The sequence below is a fragment of the Bos mutus genome, chromosome 25, assembly GCF_027580195.1.
Source record: "Bos mutus isolate GX-2022 chromosome 25, NWIPB_WYAK_1.1, whole genome shotgun sequence".
Lineage (NCBI taxonomy): Eukaryota > Metazoa > Chordata > Mammalia > Artiodactyla > Bovidae > Bos > Bos mutus.
This window is the reverse complement of record NC_091641.1, coordinates 14,838,318-14,856,061: the sequence shown is the minus strand read 5'-3', so window position 1 is coordinate 14,856,061 and position 17,744 is coordinate 14,838,318. Positions and strand designations below refer to the sequence as shown.

General features: G+C 56.0%; 2 protein-coding genes across 7 annotated transcripts; both read right to left on the bottom strand.

Annotated features, from left to right (window-relative positions):
- Positions 1-247: 247 nt before the first annotated feature.
- PRSS8 (serine protease 8) lies at positions 248-4,014 on the bottom strand. Of its 4 annotated transcripts, none has more exons than XM_070363050.1 (7): positions 3,674-4,014; positions 3,357-3,374; positions 2,530-2,642; positions 1,493-1,658; positions 992-1,263; positions 738-904; positions 248-605 (listed from the first exon to the last, which is right to left on the bottom strand). In XM_070363050.1, the coding sequence occupies exons 4-7, from the start codon at positions 1,642-1,644 to the stop codon at positions 282-284; spliced, it is 915 nt and encodes a 304-aa protein (XP_070219151.1). In that variant the 5' UTR covers positions 1,645-1,658; positions 2,530-2,642; positions 3,357-3,374; positions 3,674-4,014; the 3' UTR covers positions 248-281. The 4 variants fall into 4 exon arrangements, with proteins under 4 accessions (XP_070219151.1, XP_070219150.1, XP_070219148.1 ...); XM_070363049.1 differs by having other exon boundaries at positions 1,493-1,655; XM_070363047.1 differs by lacking the exon at positions 2,530-2,642.
- Positions 4,015-7,027: 3,013 nt separating this feature from the next.
- Positions 7,028-15,550, bottom strand: PRSS36 (serine protease 36). 3 transcript variants are annotated; one of them, XM_014476557.2, is made up of 15 exons: positions 15,514-15,550; positions 15,183-15,218; positions 14,959-14,994; positions 14,418-14,580; positions 13,702-13,982; positions 13,079-13,245; positions 10,317-10,566; positions 10,078-10,207; positions 9,476-9,732; positions 9,226-9,389; positions 8,723-8,960; positions 8,469-8,610; positions 7,940-8,205; positions 7,741-7,862; positions 7,028-7,477 (listed from the first exon to the last, which is right to left on the bottom strand). In XM_014476557.2, exons 1-15 carry the CDS (start codon positions 15,548-15,550, stop codon positions 7,199-7,201), a joined length of 2,568 nt encoding a protein of 855 aa, XP_014332043.2. In that variant the 3' UTR covers positions 7,028-7,198. The 3 variants fall into 3 exon arrangements, with proteins under 3 accessions (XP_014332043.2, XP_070218420.1, XP_070218421.1); XM_070362319.1 differs by having other exon boundaries at positions 9,244-9,389; XM_070362320.1 differs by lacking the exon at positions 7,741-7,862 and having other exon boundaries at positions 8,127-8,205.
- Positions 15,551-17,744: the final 2,194 nt, after the last annotated feature.

Genomic DNA, 17,744 nt, shown 5'->3' with positions numbered 1-17,744 from the left:
AGGCTTGTGGACAGCAGATGGAAGTGACCAGAGGTTCTAGCCAGTACCACAGGCAATAAACTCCTGGAGTGGAGGTTACCGTCCCAAAGAACAATCCAGAAGAGTGGGCTCAGAGTTCAGGATGGTGCCTTGAACTCCCACAGGGTCCTGGGAGGAGGGAGTGACTCAAGTCAGGCCCCGGGCCCAGAGTGTCCCAGGTAGGGCCTAACACGGGAACAGCATCCGTCCTTGGGTGTGATGTGGAGGTCTCAGAAGCAAAGCAGCTCCCAGGAGTGAGTAGCTCAGTCCTCGTGCAGTGGGCGGAGGAGGCCCAGGGTCAGGCCAAGTGGTAGCAGAAGGATGGGTCCCACCAAGCCCTGTGCTGGGGCAGAGTTGAAACCCTTGTAGTGGCTGCAGAGGTGGCCATCGGGCTGGGACTCCTCCATTTGGGGCACCACCTTAGGCTGGAGCTCCGCCACTTTGTAGTGAATCCAGGAGGCATAAACGGAGGTCAGGGTATAAACACCGGGCCTGTTAGGGGCCCCACAGGCATCACCCCAGCTTACGATGCCTGCCAGGTACCAGCGGCCTGCCACTGGGCAGGAAAGTGGGCCCCCAGAGTCACCCTGAGAAGAAAATCACACAACAGTTGTCAGGACAGGACCCCAGGCCTCCAACCATCCAGGCCAAGCCCTCTCAAGCCCTCATCTCCCAAGACACACCCGTCTCCCCCACTCACCCAGACCCCCTGCATTTACCTGGCAGGCGTCCTTGCTCCCGTTCACGTAGCCAGCACACAGCATATCCTGGTCGATTACGTGGGGCTCCCCGGGCTTGGCATTGATATTGTACAGGCAGTTACAGGTCTCACGACTGATCAGCGGTACCTCAAGTTGCTGCAGTGGCCGGGGGTTCTGGAGGCTCACTGTGGGGGGCGAAAGATGCTTACCCAGGGTCTTCTAGCCTGAGTCAGCTCCCCTCTGCGTCTCTAGACGTCAGCCCTGTCCCTCACCTGAGGGGGCAACGTGGCCCCAGCCAGTGACAACGCACTGGAGGCCGTTGGGGAAGGAGGCGTTGGCTGCGGGGAGGCAGATGGGCCGGATGTAGCGGGAGAAGGTGACGGAGCTGCTGAGCTGGAGGAGCGCAATGTCCCCCATGGAGCCCTCGTGGGAATATTTCTCGTGGGAAATGACCTGGGCCACCCCGCGGACCTGGGTGTCAGTGCTGAAGTAATCCAGCTGGTGGGCGCCCAGCTTGACCTCGTATTCTTCTATCTTGTTGTCACTGCAGGCAGAGGAGTGAAGGCAGAGCAGCTGACCTTTTGGGTCCCACTGTGCATCCTAGTTTTATCCTATGACGTGTGACCTCTGGCCTTCACTCCTAACAGATCCTTAACAGGCTTTATTGATACCCCCTAGATCCAACGCAAGAACCCCCAGTCTCTGACCTACATTGATCCTTGAATCTTGACCCCCGCCCCACTTCCCCATCCTGCCCCCCACCCCATGGGTACCTTGGGAAGCAGTGAGCAGCCGATAGCACCCACTGATCGGACACGAGAGAGCCGCCACACACATGGGTGCCGTGGTGGTTGATGCTGACCTGCCAGGGCCACTGGCCGCGAGCTGCAGTGGTACCACCTGTGATGCGTCCTTGAGGGACCATACCACAAGAGTCTGCTGGGAGAGGAAGGGGAGAGGGTCAGGACCTCTGGAGCCAGCAGACCACTTCCTCACCCGACACAGCCCAAAAGTCTGGTTTGGAGCTTCAGGGGTGAGTTCACAGAAGCCCGCCAGGCTTTGTCCCCATCCCCCAGCTCACCAGTCACCTGCTGTCCTGGCTCATTAAAGGTCTCACCCAGCTTCTGTCCTCTCGGGCCTTCCTGTCTTCTATCTGATCTACTCCTTACATATCTGGCCAGTTCACACCACTGCTTAAATCCTTCCCTGGCTCCACTCTGCCCTTAAGAGAGATTCCGGACCTCCCGTGGCGCTGCCGTCCACTCCGCCACCCATCTGGACACTCACTGTCACGTCAGGCCACACACTAGACCTCTGGACCTTTGCTTACTCAGATCACTCCACCTAAGGTAGTCTTCCTCATCCCCACTTCTATTTGAAATGTGAAATGGTGATACTTTGGCCCCCTGATGGGAAAAGCTGACTCACTGGAAAAGACCCTGATGCTGGGAAAGACTGAAGGCAAAAGGAGAAGGGGGTAGCAGAGGATGAGATGGTTAGACATCAATGGACGTGAATTTGAGCAAATTCTGGGAGATAGTAGATAGAGGAGCCGGGAGTGCTGCAGTCCATGGGGTTGCAAAGAGTTGGCCAAAACTTAGCAACTGAATACAACAACTTCCATTTGCCTATAGTGGTGGTTCAAATACCAGCCCCTCTGAAGTCTGCCGTCACCCCGCTGGCTGAGATAGGTGATGCCTTAGAGCTCCCAGGGTCTATGCTTCCTGGACAGGGCTGTTTGCCTTCTCACCATCTACTTCAACCAACCAACTTGGGCATTCCCTAGGGGCAGAGACGAGGGCAGACTCACACGTCCTCGCTGCTGGGCACACGAATGGATCGTGGATGTGTTGAACAAATGAGCAGAACAGCCTGGATCCCAGGGTGTGAGCATCTCATTTCATTTCCAGGACAGCCCCACCCCTGTGAAGGCCACTGTTTGGAGCAGGACCCAAATGCCCTTCGCAAAGTCACCTTCTCAGGTGCAGGGAAAACCACCCAGCCAGGCTCCTCCCCATCTCCTCGTAAAAAGGACAATAGCTACCATTTAGGGACCAAGAGTTCAAGTGATGCCAGGCCCTGAAGGGGCTTTCACTTCCTTCATCTTCCTGACTCCTCAAGCAGCCCCAGGAGGTAGACAGATTGACTTCATTTTATTCTGGCTTGCGCTGCATGGTCTGTGGGATCCTAGTTCCCCAACCAGGGATCAAACCGGGCCCTTGACGGTGAAACCACAGGGTCCTGACCACTGGACCACCAGGGAATTCCTTCAACTTCATTTTAGAGGTGAGGGGACTGGCCGCGTGAGACATAGCGGTACATGGTGAAGCAGGGACTGCCAAGGAGACTAACCCTTGGTTTGTTCCCCTCAAAACAACCCACCTTTGGACTCAGACCTGAGTTCAAATCCCAGCGCAGCCACTTACTGGCTGTGTGCCGTTGGGCAAGTCACTTATCTGCCCGTCACTGTCTTAAAGATTGAGGCTATCATCCCCACCTCAAGTGCTACTAGGGACAATGGGAGTGGACGAAGCAGCTTTGCAGAGAGGGTCAGGTGCTCCAATGCTCCATGGAAATCTGAACCCCTGGCCCCACCCCTCACCTTCCCCTTCCCCATTCCTCCCGGGTGAGCCTCACCTTCAGCCGCAACGGCTCCTGGAGGGAGAGAGAAAGAGGGAGGGGTAAGCAGGGAAGCCTCTAGAATTCAGATCCCAGGCCTCCCACCCCCCAATCTGCTGCTTCTCCTGGAGGCTTCCCCACCCCTCACCTCAGCCCCAGGAGACCAAAGCTGAGGAGACAGGCCAAGAGCCAGTGAGGCTGAAGATGGGGTTCTTGAGCCCAGAATAAGGGACGTACCCCTGAAAAGGGTTATACCCTCGGCCCCAGTGCACTCCCCTCCTCCCCTTCCCACCCTCTCCTGTCCCATGCTCCCGGCCGCCCACGCCCACACTCACCTATCCCATTCCGGAATAATCCAAGCAAAAGCACAGTGGCCACAGCCTCCAGCCACCTGGGCCCCAGGCCCGACTTCCGGGCCATGGCCCAGAACCAGGTGCCCTGGGCACCCAGGGGAAGGGACCTCAAAGGCAGAGGTAGGGGGTCAAAGGCAAGCTCCAGGTGTCGGGATCGCGGAAGGTAGGAGAAGCAGGTGTCCAAGGCTAGCTTCAAAGGTAGGAAGTGAGCGCAAGGGAAATGCTGGGGTCTCTGCAGCCGGGCAGTGAGGACCGGTCTCCAGATCGCCCTGGGTACGCACCGACCTTCCTTCCGGAGTGGCAGCTTCAGGAAAGGGCACCTACCTGCCTGCCCCGCCCCTGGCCCCGCCCCCTCGCTCAGCTCCACCGGCCTCTCTCACCATCCTAGGCTGTGTGTGTGCGTGTGTGACCCCTAGGCTGTGTGTGTGGTGGGCAGGAAGGTGGGGAGGCTGTTGTTTAAGCAGCCCCAGGCAGGGCTGGAAACCTGGATGTCTGGATTCCTGACCCAACTGCTCTTGGGCCCAGGTCTTTCAGATCTCCCATACCTGTTATGCCCCCTCAGGGCCCGGCCTGGCCTCTGTTATCTTACTGCTCCCTCCTTCCCTCCTGTAGCCTGGTGTCTGAGCCCGGGACACCCGGCTCTGCCCCGGGGCTAGGGCTCCTTCAGGCCCTACTGTGGAGCCTGCAACCTCATCTGCACGTGGTGAGGTGTGGTGACGTGTCCGGGGATGCTCATCATTCCATACATATTTATTGAGAGCCTAATATGTCCCAGGTACAGAAGACAAAGTGGGCACCATCCTGCCTTCCCTGAGCTCATGGTGAAGTTGAGGTGACAGGCCTGAATCACAGGATGACACAAGCAATTACAGAATAACTTCAGGCGAGGCTGGAGATGGAGAAAGAAGCACGAGGCGGGGGGTGGGGGGGGTGGCGTGGGTGGGGGAGGGCAGCTCTGGAGGCCATTGACAGGAGGCTGGCATCTAGGCTGGCATCAAGAAGGGCTCCTCAAGAAGGTGCCTTTCAAACTGAGACCTCAAAGGGTTTTGAAAAGGTGTTAACAAGGCAAAGATGGGGAAGGGTGGTCCAGGTGAAGGGTCCTCTAGTGGAGGGTGCGGGGGCCCATGTGCCTGGTCTGGGGAGTCAGGTGTTTCCTCTGTGACTCTAGAAATTCGGGCAACTGGGAATGTGTATTGACTTCAAGCTTTAGAAAAAGAGAGCCCTACTTGCCCACCTTCCTTCCCTGAAACTAGGCATATGGATCTCTGAGCCAGGACTTTAGGGCCCAGGCTGGAGGGCAGGGAATTCCTTGATTGGGAAAGGGGATGAGACCAACTTGGGAAGGAGTCTAAGCTGAGGTGGAGAAGGCAAGATGCTGGACATGATGGGTCGGTTTGGGTAGAGAATGGGGCATATTAAATGTTTATGGAGGATGGCATATGTATGACTGACTGGGTATGGGGAACAGATAGGGGTGTATGTCCCTATGGAGACAGATTCAGGGGAGTATTCTCTTTGGGATCTGGCAGCTAAAGAAGTCAGGCGCCAGAATTCCCTGGTGATCCAGTGGTCAGGACTCTGCACTTTTACAGCAGGAGGTGGTCATGGTCAGGTGATCCCTGGTCAGGGAACTAAGATCCCTGAATTCTAGGTAGCATAGCCAAAAAAGAAAAAAGAAAAAAAGCCATGTGCTTTAAGAACCTCTGTCCAGGGACTTTCCTAGCGGTCCAGTTAACCACTGGAAGAATCTACCTTCCAGTGAAGGGGTGCAGGTTTAATCCCTGGCCAGGGAGTTGAGATACCACATGGCGTGGGGGCAACTAAGCCCAGGCGCCCCCACTACTGGATCCTCGACCTCTAGAGTCTATGCGCCGTAACTAGAGAGAAGTCCATGCACCACAGCGAAGAGTGTGCTGCAACTAAGACCTGGTGCAGCCAGAAAGAAAAGAAGATCCTCTGTCCATCTCGTCAGTCCCTCAATCTTTCAAGAACTTCCAGCTTTCCTATAGGTCTTCCCCTACCCTCTGCCTAGTCAAACCTCTGCTGCATATGAGTGACTCAGCCATCTGCTCATACCCTTTGCTGCAAACAGTGACTCCAGCCGCAGAGCTGCCCTCACTGGGGGTAGCACCCGTTGCTACCCTTAGCTACCCTTGGCTGGTTTCCACCCCAAGCAACCCTCCTGCCCCATATGGGTCTTCCTTTGCTTTTATTCTGTGCTGGAACATCATCTCCTCTGGGGCTTTCTCCTGACCCCCAGTCCATGTGTTCCCCACCAAGCTGGGAGCATTTCACGGGCTTGTCAAGGCCCCAGCCATGTTGCTCCATGTGATGCGGGGGTCATAGTTCCCTGATCAGGGATGGAACCCACATTCCCTGCAGTGGCAGCGCAGGGTCCAGAGTTAGCTGGAGTTAGCCAGGAGTCAGCAGTTAGCAGGAAACATGGTTGAATTAATACATGGAGGTACACTGGCTGTGGCTTCCCTGGTGGCTTAAGATGGTAAAGAATCTATCTGCAATTTGGGAGACCGGGGCTGGATCCCTGGGTTGGGAAGATTCCCCTGGAGGAGGAAATGGCAACCCACTCCAGTATTCTTGCCCGGTGAATCCCACAGACAGAGGAGCCTGGTGGGCTACAGTCCATGGAGTCGCAGAGTCAGACACAACTGAGCAACTAACACACACACACACAGACACACTGGTTAGTGATGGGAAGAGGCTGTAAGGTGTACAGATGAGGGACTCATGATGGGGTCCAGACCATGGGGGCTTTGGGCAGGATGTAGTGGGCCCTTGAAGGGTTCAAGTGTGGTGTGTGTACGAGGACATCGGAGGCGTACACTCTGGGACACCATTCATCAGGGTGTGTATATGGGGGAGGCTCCCCGTGGGTACAGAATATGACAGACAGACCCTGGACTCCCAGACCCCTGGACTCTACCACTGACCCTCACCCTCAGTCCTTTTTGGTCTCGATGGCGAGGGGCAGCGGGGCCAAGGCTGAGGTGGCCAGCAGGTGTCGGGGACGCTGATTCCACTGGGGATGTGACACATACCCAGCTGGCCACCCAGCCTCCCCGCCCTGGGGCAGGAATGGACAGCTGCCACCTTATCGGAGACACATTTCCTGGTTGCCCACAGCCTGACTCACAGAGGCCTAGGAGGGAGAGGCCCAGCCCTGGGGCCCCCCCTGGCCCCCTCAGCCTGCCTCCAGCCGTGCCACAAGGCCACGTGTCTGTGTTTACATGTTTATTGTCCACTGGCTCCCGCTGCCCTCAAGAATGCCAGAGCCCGAAATAGCTGGGCACTGAGGCCCAATTATCCGAAGCCGCTGCAGTCTAGGTGGGTGGAGCGCTCCAGAGGTTCTGGGTAAGGGAATGGGAGCCGGTTGGGCTACATTCCAGCCTCACTGGGCGGGAAGTAGAAGGTGGAAGGGGGTGGGGGAGGTGAAGGGGAGATAGCCCAGGGCCCTGGGGGCTGGGGAGGTGGCGGAGTTGGGGGGGGGGCTCAGCCCTGGATCAGGGGGGTCAGAAGCAGCAGGAAAAGAGCAGCCCGCGGGGAACCTGAGGCCCTGGCCATGTCAGGGGGACAGAGGTCGCTGCCTTCAGGGAGCCAGTGGGGGAAGCCGCTGGGGGGTAGAAAAGGTGCCTCCCCCACTGTCTGGGAGATCCAGGCCTCTTCAGGGCCAGTGGCAGCAAACAGCTCCCGGCTGCCTCGAACAGCCATGCCCACGAGGACCCAGGAGCCTCCCTCAGTCTGGCACAGGAGCGGAGGGGCTGAGGTCACCTGCAGCATCAGGGCCAAGACCAACAGGGGCCCTTACTCTTTCTTCCGGTCCCCTGCGCCTTCTAGGACCCAGTCACAAACCACTGTTCCTCTCCATCCTCAGGCATCTTGGCCCCTGGTCTCTCCCGAGGTCCAGTCAGAAAGCACTGCATCTTCCTATCTGAAACCCAGCACCTAAGAAGCCCCACCCTGCTCTCTCCCTGGCGTCCAGCTGCCCAGCACAGCCTCTGCCCTGACCCGACCAGGATACCCAGGCCCCATACCTCACACCTGTCCTCTTGCCCCTCTGCATACAGGACACACAGAGTTCCAGGAGGCAGAAGGCCTTGATAGAGGCAGTGACAGAGTCGTGGAGTCAAGATGGAGACAGCAGCAGCCACAGGGACTAGAGACAGGAAGGAAGGTTGTCCCAGGCATTCTGGCATCCTATCCCTTCTCGTCCCCAGGACCCAGGGCTCTCACCTCTATCCTGGGGGTCCTTCCAGCCCAGTACCCAGCAACTGGCCCCCAGGGGGGTACCCCCAGGGTGAAGGCAGATGGGCAAGGCCGATGGGGAGGGCTCCACTCGGGAGCTCAGCTCCAGGAGGGCCAGGGGGGGCCGCAGTCCCAGATGCCGGGGCAAGCGGATGCTGATGACCAACCGGGACACCTGGTGGCTCTGGGGGAGGGGGCTGGCCCCCGCCCGGCCCAGGTACACTTCAATATAAGGCACCGTTGTAGAGCCCGGCCTGCAGAAACAAGGTCCAGGGTCACTTCCTGATCCCCTCATTGCAGATAAATCCTTCCCAGCCCAGGGGAAAGAATGGAACGAATGTCCAGGGTCATTCCACTAACTCCTTCATTAGACTTCGTTTGAAATCTCTCTTCTGTCTCAAAACACTTCGAGTAATTTCCTGGTGCAATAAAAGCCCTAAAGGGAGAACAGCCCGCTACTGTCCTTTGGCCCCTCTTCCAGTGTCTCCCTCTTGCCAGGAAGATGGGTGAGACCCACCTGAGGACACAGTGAGTGGCTGCCAGGACCCAGCCTGGGGCCACGAGAACGCCAGCGCAGACTCGCTCTCCGGCTACATGCACCTCTGCCAGCCAGGGCCACAGGACCCCCATCGGAGCCGGCTCTGGCTGCAGGCCACAGGCTAGGGAGAGGAGATGACCCCCTCAGCGGGGACCCCACAGCTGACCCTCAAAGCCCCTACCATGGATCTAAGCATCCCCAGGAGCCCCTAAGCCCCAAAGGCCCCTCCTCACCACCATTCTCTGTGTGAGGGGGACAGGTTTGTGCCTCAGTCTCCTCCCCCTCAGGTCCCCAGTCCCAGGCCAGCTGATCCTCCAGGTAGGCCCCCCGAGTCACATGGCTGATCCATGGACCGTGGGTCTGCAGTGGGTAGAAAACTCTGGGACGCAGGCAGTCACTGGGCAAGTCTCTGATTCCAGCCAAGAACCAGGTCCCCTCTTCCCGGCACAGCAGGCTCCAATGAGAGTAGTTCTGTAGCAAGAGGGTCTGTGTGTTAATGAGGGGACAGCAAAAGTCCTGGAGCTTCCCTGGACTCCAAACTGTCCCGTACTCGGACATAAGAAATCCACCTCCTCCAAGCCAGACTCCAACACTAATCTGAGTAAGAAGGCTGCCCTCACTTTAGGATTCTCTTCAAACCCAAGAGGAGTTAAAAAGTCCCACGGTCTTGGAGGCCCCGCCTACAGTCCGCTCCCCTTTCTTACTCCAACTCTTAGACCCCGCCCCCGCCGCTCACCCAGCAGCTCCCCTCCGCCTCCTCCTCCTGGTAGGCGGGGCAGAGCGCCTGCGGAGGCTCTCCTGGCGGCGGCACTGACGCCCCCTGGCGGCCGTACAGGCAGTGACACCACCAGGCGCTCAACAGCTCCGCCTCAAGCAGCGAGCTGGCTCCGGGCGCGGGTTCTGCGAGAGAAAGGGAGGGAGCCAGCGCTCCCGCCGCGTCCGGCCCCGGGTCAGTCCCGCCCGGCCCGCGCCGGGCCCCCGCTCACCCCCGCGGCCCCAGCGAGCCAGGCGGCAGCGGCTCCCTGGCAGGAAATAGTGTTCTGGGTGGGGTAGACACACTGGCCGCGGGGCCGCGCTCAGGTTCACGGGCGCACGCAGCTGCAGCAGCGCCAGGTTCGAGGCGTCGTCCCACGAGGCGTTCTCGTGCGGCACGAGGCGCGCCACCTGCTCCGCGCGCGGGCGCGAGGGCAGTTGCACGCGCCAGTAGTCCAGGTCGCTGGGCGGGCGCGCTGAGCTGATGTGACTGCGGGATGGGGAGACTGGGGACATGGGCTGGATCCTGCAAGCTCAGCTCTAAACCTCCACCCTTGGCTTAGAGTCTGGGTCTCCAGGCAAGATTCTGCATCCCTGACCTGAGAACTGTGCACTCAGACTCCTTCCCCCACCCACTCCGCCCAATTCTGGGTCGAATTTGTATTACCTCTCTATTTGCCCCAGAGAGACTAGGACCCCGATTTTTTAGCTGAATCATACACCTCCAATGGGACCCCACACCCCTACCCCTATCCTACCCAAGGGAATAGCTGGGGCCAATTAGATAGTGTCTCAGACTAAGCAAGAATCTGCCCAAGACTGGGTTTTCACTCACCCTGGAAAGCAACTGGCAGGTGCCAAGACCCAGCTTTCAGACACCAGTGCCCCATAGCAGGGTCTGGATCCTGGGACCATCACCTGGGCTTCCCAGGGCCAGGCCCCTGGCCTTGGGGCTCTCCCACACTCTGAGGGGTAAGAGGCCTGAGTCAGAGGGCCTCCTGAACCCCAGGCAGTTTCCACCTGAACTCAAATCTCCCAGATCCAGCTGACATCTAGGGGTTCTGCCTTCCTCACCTGGCAGGGCGATGGTGCAATTCTCATTCGTGGGCTCGGGGAGGCCTGACTGGGCCTCCGGGGACTGGGTGGGGAAGGCAGGCCCAGGCTCTGAGCCTGACACCTGTTCCCTTATCCATGCCTCATAGGGAGCCACAGCAGTGAAGACTCCGGGGCGGTTCCTCCGTCCACAGCCAAAGCCAAAGCTGGTGATTCCTGCCTGGAACCATCGACCACCTTCCTTGCAGACCAGGGGTCCCCCAGAGTCTCCCTGATGACAGATGACTCAGTGTCACTGGATCAGCCCAGGGACCTACCAGCTTATCCTGGACCACCTCTTCTTTTTGGTCCTACACACAGCCACCTTCTCCTGGAAACCTACATGGGCTGTGCCTTGTCCTCTGTGACCCCTACAGCTCTGAGCAGGAGAAAGCCTTGTAGAACAGAAAGGCTGATGAGGAACCAAAGCCACGAGCACCAAGCTAATGCAGTAAAGGCCACGTCTGAGAGGCCTGCCGGTCTCATTCAGAGCCAAATGATTCCTCAATAAATTGTTAAACCCTGACTTTGGTTTCTAAGCTGTTAGAATTCCTTGTTAAACTGTTAAAGTAAATCGGAGGCACTTCCCTGGTGGTCCAGTGACTAAGAGTCCTTGCTTCCAATGCAGGGGACCCAGGTTCAATCCCTGGACAGGGAACTAGATTGAAGATCCCGAGTGAACTAAGAACCCGCGCAGCAAAAAAAAAAAAAAAAGTAAATCAGAGATGTCAGCATTCAGGAGGAAAAGGCTGTTAGAAAAGCACCAAGAAAGGATGGTTTGTAGATAAGTAAGGAGGAAGAATTACAAGAAACAGACATTAAAACAAGGGTTCTGGGACCGTTTACTGCTGGGGCATTGTCCTTAAGATATGACTATAATCCAGGTCAGGCATCTCTGTGACCTGAGGAGGGTTACAAAGAAAGCTCAGAATTATCCAGAACTGTACTGTCCAATATGATACATGTGCTAGCCCCTGTGGCTATTTGAATTAATTAACATTTAATAAAATTAAAAATTCAGTTCCTCAATCACACTAGCCACCTTTCGAATGTTCAATAATGTATGGGAGAAACCAACACAATATTGTAAAGCAATTATTCAATTAAAAATAAATAAATGTTTAAAAGTCTTCAATAGCCAGTGTGGCTAGTGACTATAATGCTGGACAGTACAGATAGAAAAACATTTCTATCATCATAAATTTTATTGGACAGAAGCACTGGTCTAGAGGAAGCTGAGTTGTTAGCAATCCTGTTCAAGAGGCAGGGATTATGTCCATAGGTCCTGGAACTTCATAATTGGGTGCTATGCTGTGCTTAGTCACCCAGTCGTGCTGACTCTTTGCGACCCGTGGACTGTAGCCTGCCAGGCTCCTCTGTCCATGGAATTCTCCAGGCAAGAATACTGGAGTGGGTTGCCATGCTTTTCTCCAGGCAATCTTCCCAACCCAGGGATTGAACCCAGGTCTCCCACATGGCAGGCAGATTCTTTACTGACTGAGCCACCAGGGAAGCCCAAGAATATTGGAGTGGGTAGCCTATCCCTTCTCCAGGGGAATTCCTGACCCAGGAATTGAACCGGGTTCTCCTGCATTACAGGCGGATTCTTTACCCGCTGAGTTACCAGGGAAGCTCAAACAGAAAGGTCCCACCGAGACATGAACCTGGATCACTGGATTCAGAGTCTGGAGTGCTCACCATTATACCACGGAACCCCCTTTTTTCATAATGGGGAGGGACCCTGAAATCAATTGGGAGGGACCCTGAAAATCATCAAACCTGAATTCCCATCACCACCATGCATGCTTGAGTGCCGTCAAAAATGTGCCATTTGAGGAACATTTCTGGGGAAAATGGTTAAAATATATCATGTTTTGGCCTTCAGCCCCTTATCCGGAAAATTCCCTTCTGTGAAGGATTAATTCACTTTTAAAAAGAACTATTTGTTGAGTATCCACGAAGTAACAGGTGCTGTGCTCTAGGCTATGGTATGAGATAATTGCTTGGAGAATCCCATGGTCAGAAAAGCCTGGTGGGCTACACAGTCCATAGGGGTGCAAAGAGTCGGACATGACTGAAGCAACTTAGCACGCATGCACAAGGACCAGACCTTGTTCTAAATCCTTTTCAGTGGTGGTTTAGTTGCTAAGTGGGGTCCAGCTCTCAAGATCCCATGGACTATAGTCCGCCAGACTCCTCTGTCCATGGGATTTCCCAGACAAGAATACTGGAGTGGCTTGCCATTTCCTTATCCAAGGGATCTTTCCGACCCAGGGATTGAATCCATGTCTCCTGTATTGCAGGCGGTCTCCTGCACTGCAAGCGAATTCTTTACCACTGAGCCATCAGGGATTCTGAAAATACTTATTATATGTACAAATTTATTTAATCATTATAACCTCCTGACGAAGTAGGTAATGCTATCATCCCCATCTTTCTGATGAGAAAGTCTGCACAGAGGTTAAATAACTTGGCCAAGGCCACACAGCTCATAAGCAATGGTGCTGAGCTTCTAACTGGACATCCACTGCACTATACTGCCCATCAATAATAGTGGCCATCTGTTGAGCCCCAAGTTCTGTCCATTTGTAATCCTCACATCGATCCCTTCTGCTGGCAATCTTGCCCTCTTTTTGCGGATGAGGTTCAGAAATATGAGAGAGGGAGGATTAGTCTATTCCTCATACTGCTTCCTATTGGTCAGGGCTCTGGCTCTGCAGGGAGGTGCAGGCACCTGCCCTCACCTGGCAGGTGTCCCTGCGGCCTTCCCGGTAGCCAGCACATAGCATCCCCGGCAATAGCTGGAAAGTGAGATTGAAGGGGCCAGGGCGGCTGTAGAGACACTGACAGGCAGCCTCTCCCAGCAACCTCAGCTCTACTTCTTGTAGCACCCAGGGGAGAGGCAGGGGGTCTGTGGACAGAACCAGAGAAGAAAGCTGTGAGGCAGGGATGCAGCCCCCTCTTCCCCAGGGCTTAGCCTGGTTCCCTGTGGGGCTCTCCTGGACGTCTGTCCCCATGCGCCATGGCACGACTCAATGCACGAGTCTGAACAAACTCTGGGAGTTGGTGAAGGACAGGGAAGCTTGGAGTGCTGCAGTCCTTGGGGTCCCATAGAGTTAGACACGACTGAGCGACTGAACAATGACGGCTAGGTACCCTGCAACTGCCTCCTGGACATCTCTGTCTCCTTGCGCCATGGCATTAAACCCACCACATCCAAAATCAATGTCCCCTCTTGCTCCTCTCTGCTCTTCTTAGGACATCATCATCACAGAAATGGCCCCATCAAGTACCCGGGGAGGGATCCACCTGGTAGGCTCCACCCCACAGTCACCCACCTCCCGAGATACCCCCCTTTTCCACTCACCTTCCTCCTGGACGTCCCCCCAGCCGGTGGCCCAGCAGGCGGTGCCCTGAGCAAAGCGGTGCGAGGCTCGGGGCAGGCAGACGGGCCGCACGGAGGGGCCCAACCTGGCGGGTGAGGCCAGGCGCAGCAGGGCCACGTCGGCGCCCCGTTCCACGCTGCTGTAGTTGTCCGGCACCAGGATGGCGGCCACCGCGCGGACGTGCGCGCCGTCCAGGGGCCCGTCCTGCGAGTGCACGCCCAGCACCACCGACCACTCGGCCGCGGGCTCCAAGGTCCCGTTCCTGCGCCGAGGCAGGAAGGGGGTCAGGTGGACCCGAGGGAGCGGCGGACCCTCGTGGGGTGGGGGCTCGGAGTCAGGGAAAAGGTGGGGTCAGCCAGACCCCAGGAGGGGTGCGTCCCATCTAGATTTAGGGCTAGGGCGATCTGGGTTGAGCTAGCTTCGTAAAAGGGGGAGGAGCGAATGCTATTTGGAGGTGTTGGGGCGGAGAACTGGAAAGATGGAATTCAGATTCGGATAGTTGGTGGGGTGACGGGGCGAGTCCTCTGGCTGCCTCCCCAGATAGGCAGAACCCGGATACCCCGCAGAGCACTTAGCGTCAGGACGGTGGGGAGGCAGGGGCGGCCGGGCTCCAAGTTAAGCTTGGGTCCTCGGGGTCCAGCTGCCGGTCGGGCTCGGCTTTTTGAAGGACAGGGATTGGACGTGCGCGAATACTCACGTCACGAAACAGTGAGCAGCCGAGAGGACCCAGGAAGGGGCGATGAGGGAGCCCCCGCAGATGTGGCCCCCGCCATGATGCAGGCTCACCTGCCACGGCCAGGTGCCCGGCTGAGAGTCGGAGCCCCCCACGATTCGGGCAGAGGGCTCGGGGCGACCGCAGTCTGCAAGGGGTACCGTGGAGGTCATCGCCTGTCCCCGCCCCCCACGCCGGAGGCCCAGGTAACTCAGGACAAAGCCCCATTGCCCACTCCCCTTAGTTTGCCCCCTGTCCCCCGCGAAAGAAACAAACGGAAGTTTTGCACTTCTAAGTTTCTGATCACTTCGACCTCGCTTACCACCTTTCGTTGTTGTTCAGTCTCTAAGTCCTGTCTGATTCTTTGCGACCCTATGGATTGCAGCACTCCAGGCTTCCCTGTCTTCCATTATCTCCCAGAGTTTGCTCAGATTCATGTCCATTGAGTTGGTGATACTCTCTAACCTCATTGCCTAGCCAACCTTAACTTCAAGATCTGAGGCTCCTCCCCACTCCCATTCCTTACCCAGATCTTCAGGTTCTTCTTGAGTAGGACTGAGAGCTGGAAGTCAGAGGGGTAAAGAGAGGAAAATACTGGTGACCTCCAGCTCTTGACAATGCCCAGCTCTCACCTTCCTGCTCTCTTCTTCCCCAATTCCTTGCTCTCTCAGCCGCCCTGCCAGCACCCAGGCTACCCGTCCCATCTTTTCTGCCTCTGCCAGTGATGTTCCCCCAGTCGCACTGCCTTACCTGAGTCCTGGAAGGCTTCCGGGATGGGGCTGATGGCTGGAGAGATGGAGGCAGGAAGAGGCTGGAGACCTACAGTTAGGACGATGTGCCCTCCATGGCCCCCTCCCCCAAAACTTTGCAAGTACTCCATCTCCCCATGGCACCCAGACCTCCATGCCCCTTCTTCTCATAGGCTATTCCTCTTGCCCCTCCCGACACCTCACTCTCATCTTCTTCTGGTGTCCTCCTCTGACACCCTACTCCCCAGGTGGACCCCTGGAGTCCTGCTTTCCAGCTCCCCAGAGGCTAGGACCCAGGCCATTTGCAGCCATGCCCTGTCCCCTGAGCTTACCAAGGATCACAAGCGGGAGAAGCAGGTGCTGGGACATGGTCCGTTTGAATCAGCTGGAGGCGCAGTGATGGGTGAAGATCCACTCCCTGCCACATAGCTCTGTCTCTGCCTCGGCACCCCGTGACTCCTGAGGGTCCAGAAAGAACTCCGCCCTCCCTGGCTGGAGCCCATCTCTGGGAATCTGAGTGGATCTGGGGCTGGAAGGAGGAAGTAGGGAGCCTGAAGGCCCCACCCAGAGCCCCATGTGCATCTCACATCTCTAGAGGCCTGGGGTGGGGGTGGGAGGCAGAGGTCCTAGCTCCTGGACACCTACTGGGTAGGGGAGGAAAGAGCAGAGAACCCCCAAGGGGGGAAGGGGAGGACGGCCAGAGGCTGGGAGGCCAAAGTCCTGGGTCCCTGGTGAGGCAGGGCTGCAGGTCAGCAGTGGCCCTTGGGACAGGGAAGGTGGCCCCTCAGTGGCGTGACTCACCTGAGACTTCATCTCTCTTTGGGGTGTGGCTACCCAAATGGCTTGGCCTTTTCTTCTCACACAGCTCTGGTTACTGGAGTTGCCGGCCAGGTCTGGGACCGGAGCCCTAGGGAATTCAATCCCATCCCAACAAAAGGATCACAGATTCCAGCAGCTTGGGGCAGGGCAGAGGATTCTGGGAGGGGGCTGGGCAGGCTGGTAGGGCCCGAAAAAGGCTCTACCCTTCTTTGTGTTAACGTAAGTACTCTCGGCTGTTGTGCCACTTACTTCGTATGACCTTAGGAAAGTCACTCAACCCAGGTACAGTAGGAGTCGACTTAAGAAATACGATGCTTCAAAGGGGAATCAAGGACAGTTAAGGAAGGAACTATTTATAGATGCGTAGGCAGGGAACTGGGCAACCATCAGGGATGGTGAAGCACCTGGGGGCCAGAAATATTGGAGAACCCCTCCTGAAGAGGCAGAGAGAGGGAGCAGATATTAGAGCTGGGAAAGAGAGAGCTGGGCTGTAGGAGAGGATCAGCCAATAGGAGTACCTCAGGGGAGAAACAAAAACCTTTATCAACCAGTGGCTCAGCAGGGAGGGAACTGAGGAAGGAAAATCCCCATCTCACTCTTTTACACTTTGGTCACCTGCCGGCTCCTCCCATTACTTGAAACCTACCGGAAGTCAGAGTGCAAGACAGCCCATGATGTGGCCCAGAAAGGTCACCCTCTGGGGGGACAGATCAGGATGGAGAAGTATGGGGAGTGGAAATGGAAGGTCAAACAAACAGTATCCACACACATCCATCTATTTTCTTATCAATAATATAAACTAATAACACTACTAACTATACTCCATTTGTCCAGGGACTTCCCTGGTGGTCCAGTGGCTAAGACTCTCTCCCAAAGTTCAACCAGGTTTCGAACCCTGGTCAGGGAACTAGATCCCACATAACCCCAACTCTGAGTGTGGGTGCTGCAAATAAGAGTTCTTATGATGCAGCTAAAAGATGCTGTGTGCCGCAACTAAGACCCAGTGCAGTCAAATAAATAGATTTTAAAAAATACTCAATTTGTCCAATTTTCCTAAAAAAACAGCAGTCTTCAGTTCAGTTCAGTTCAGTATCTTAGTTGTGTCCAACTCTTTGTGACCCCATGAACCACAGCACGCCAGGCCTCCCTGTCCATCACCAACTCCCAGAGGTCACCCAAACTCATGTCCATTGAGTTGGTGATGCCATCTAACCATCTCATCCTCTGTCATCCATCCCCTTCTCCTCCTGCCCTCAATCTTTCCCAGCATCAGGGTCTTTTCAAATGAGTCAGCTTTTTGCACCAGGTGGCCAAAGTATTGGAGTTTCAGCTTCAATATCAGTCCTTCCAATGAACATCCAGGACTGATCTTTAGGATGGACTGGTTGGATCTCCTTGCAGTCCAAGGGACTCTCAAGAGTCTTCTCCAACACCACAGTTCAAAAGCATCAATTCTTCTGTGCTCAGCTTTCTTTATAGTCCAACTCTAACATCCATACATGACTACTGGAAAAACCATAGCCTTGACTAGACAGACCTTTGCTGACAAAGTAATGTCTCTGCTTTTTAATATGCTGTCTAGGGTGGTCATAACTTTCCTTCCAAGGAGTAAGCGTCTTTTAATTTCATGGCTGCAATCACCATCTGCAGTGATTTTGGAGCCCAGAAAAATAAAGTCAGCCACTGTTTCCATTGTTTCCCCATCTATTTGCCATAAAGTGATGGGACTGGATGCCATGATCTT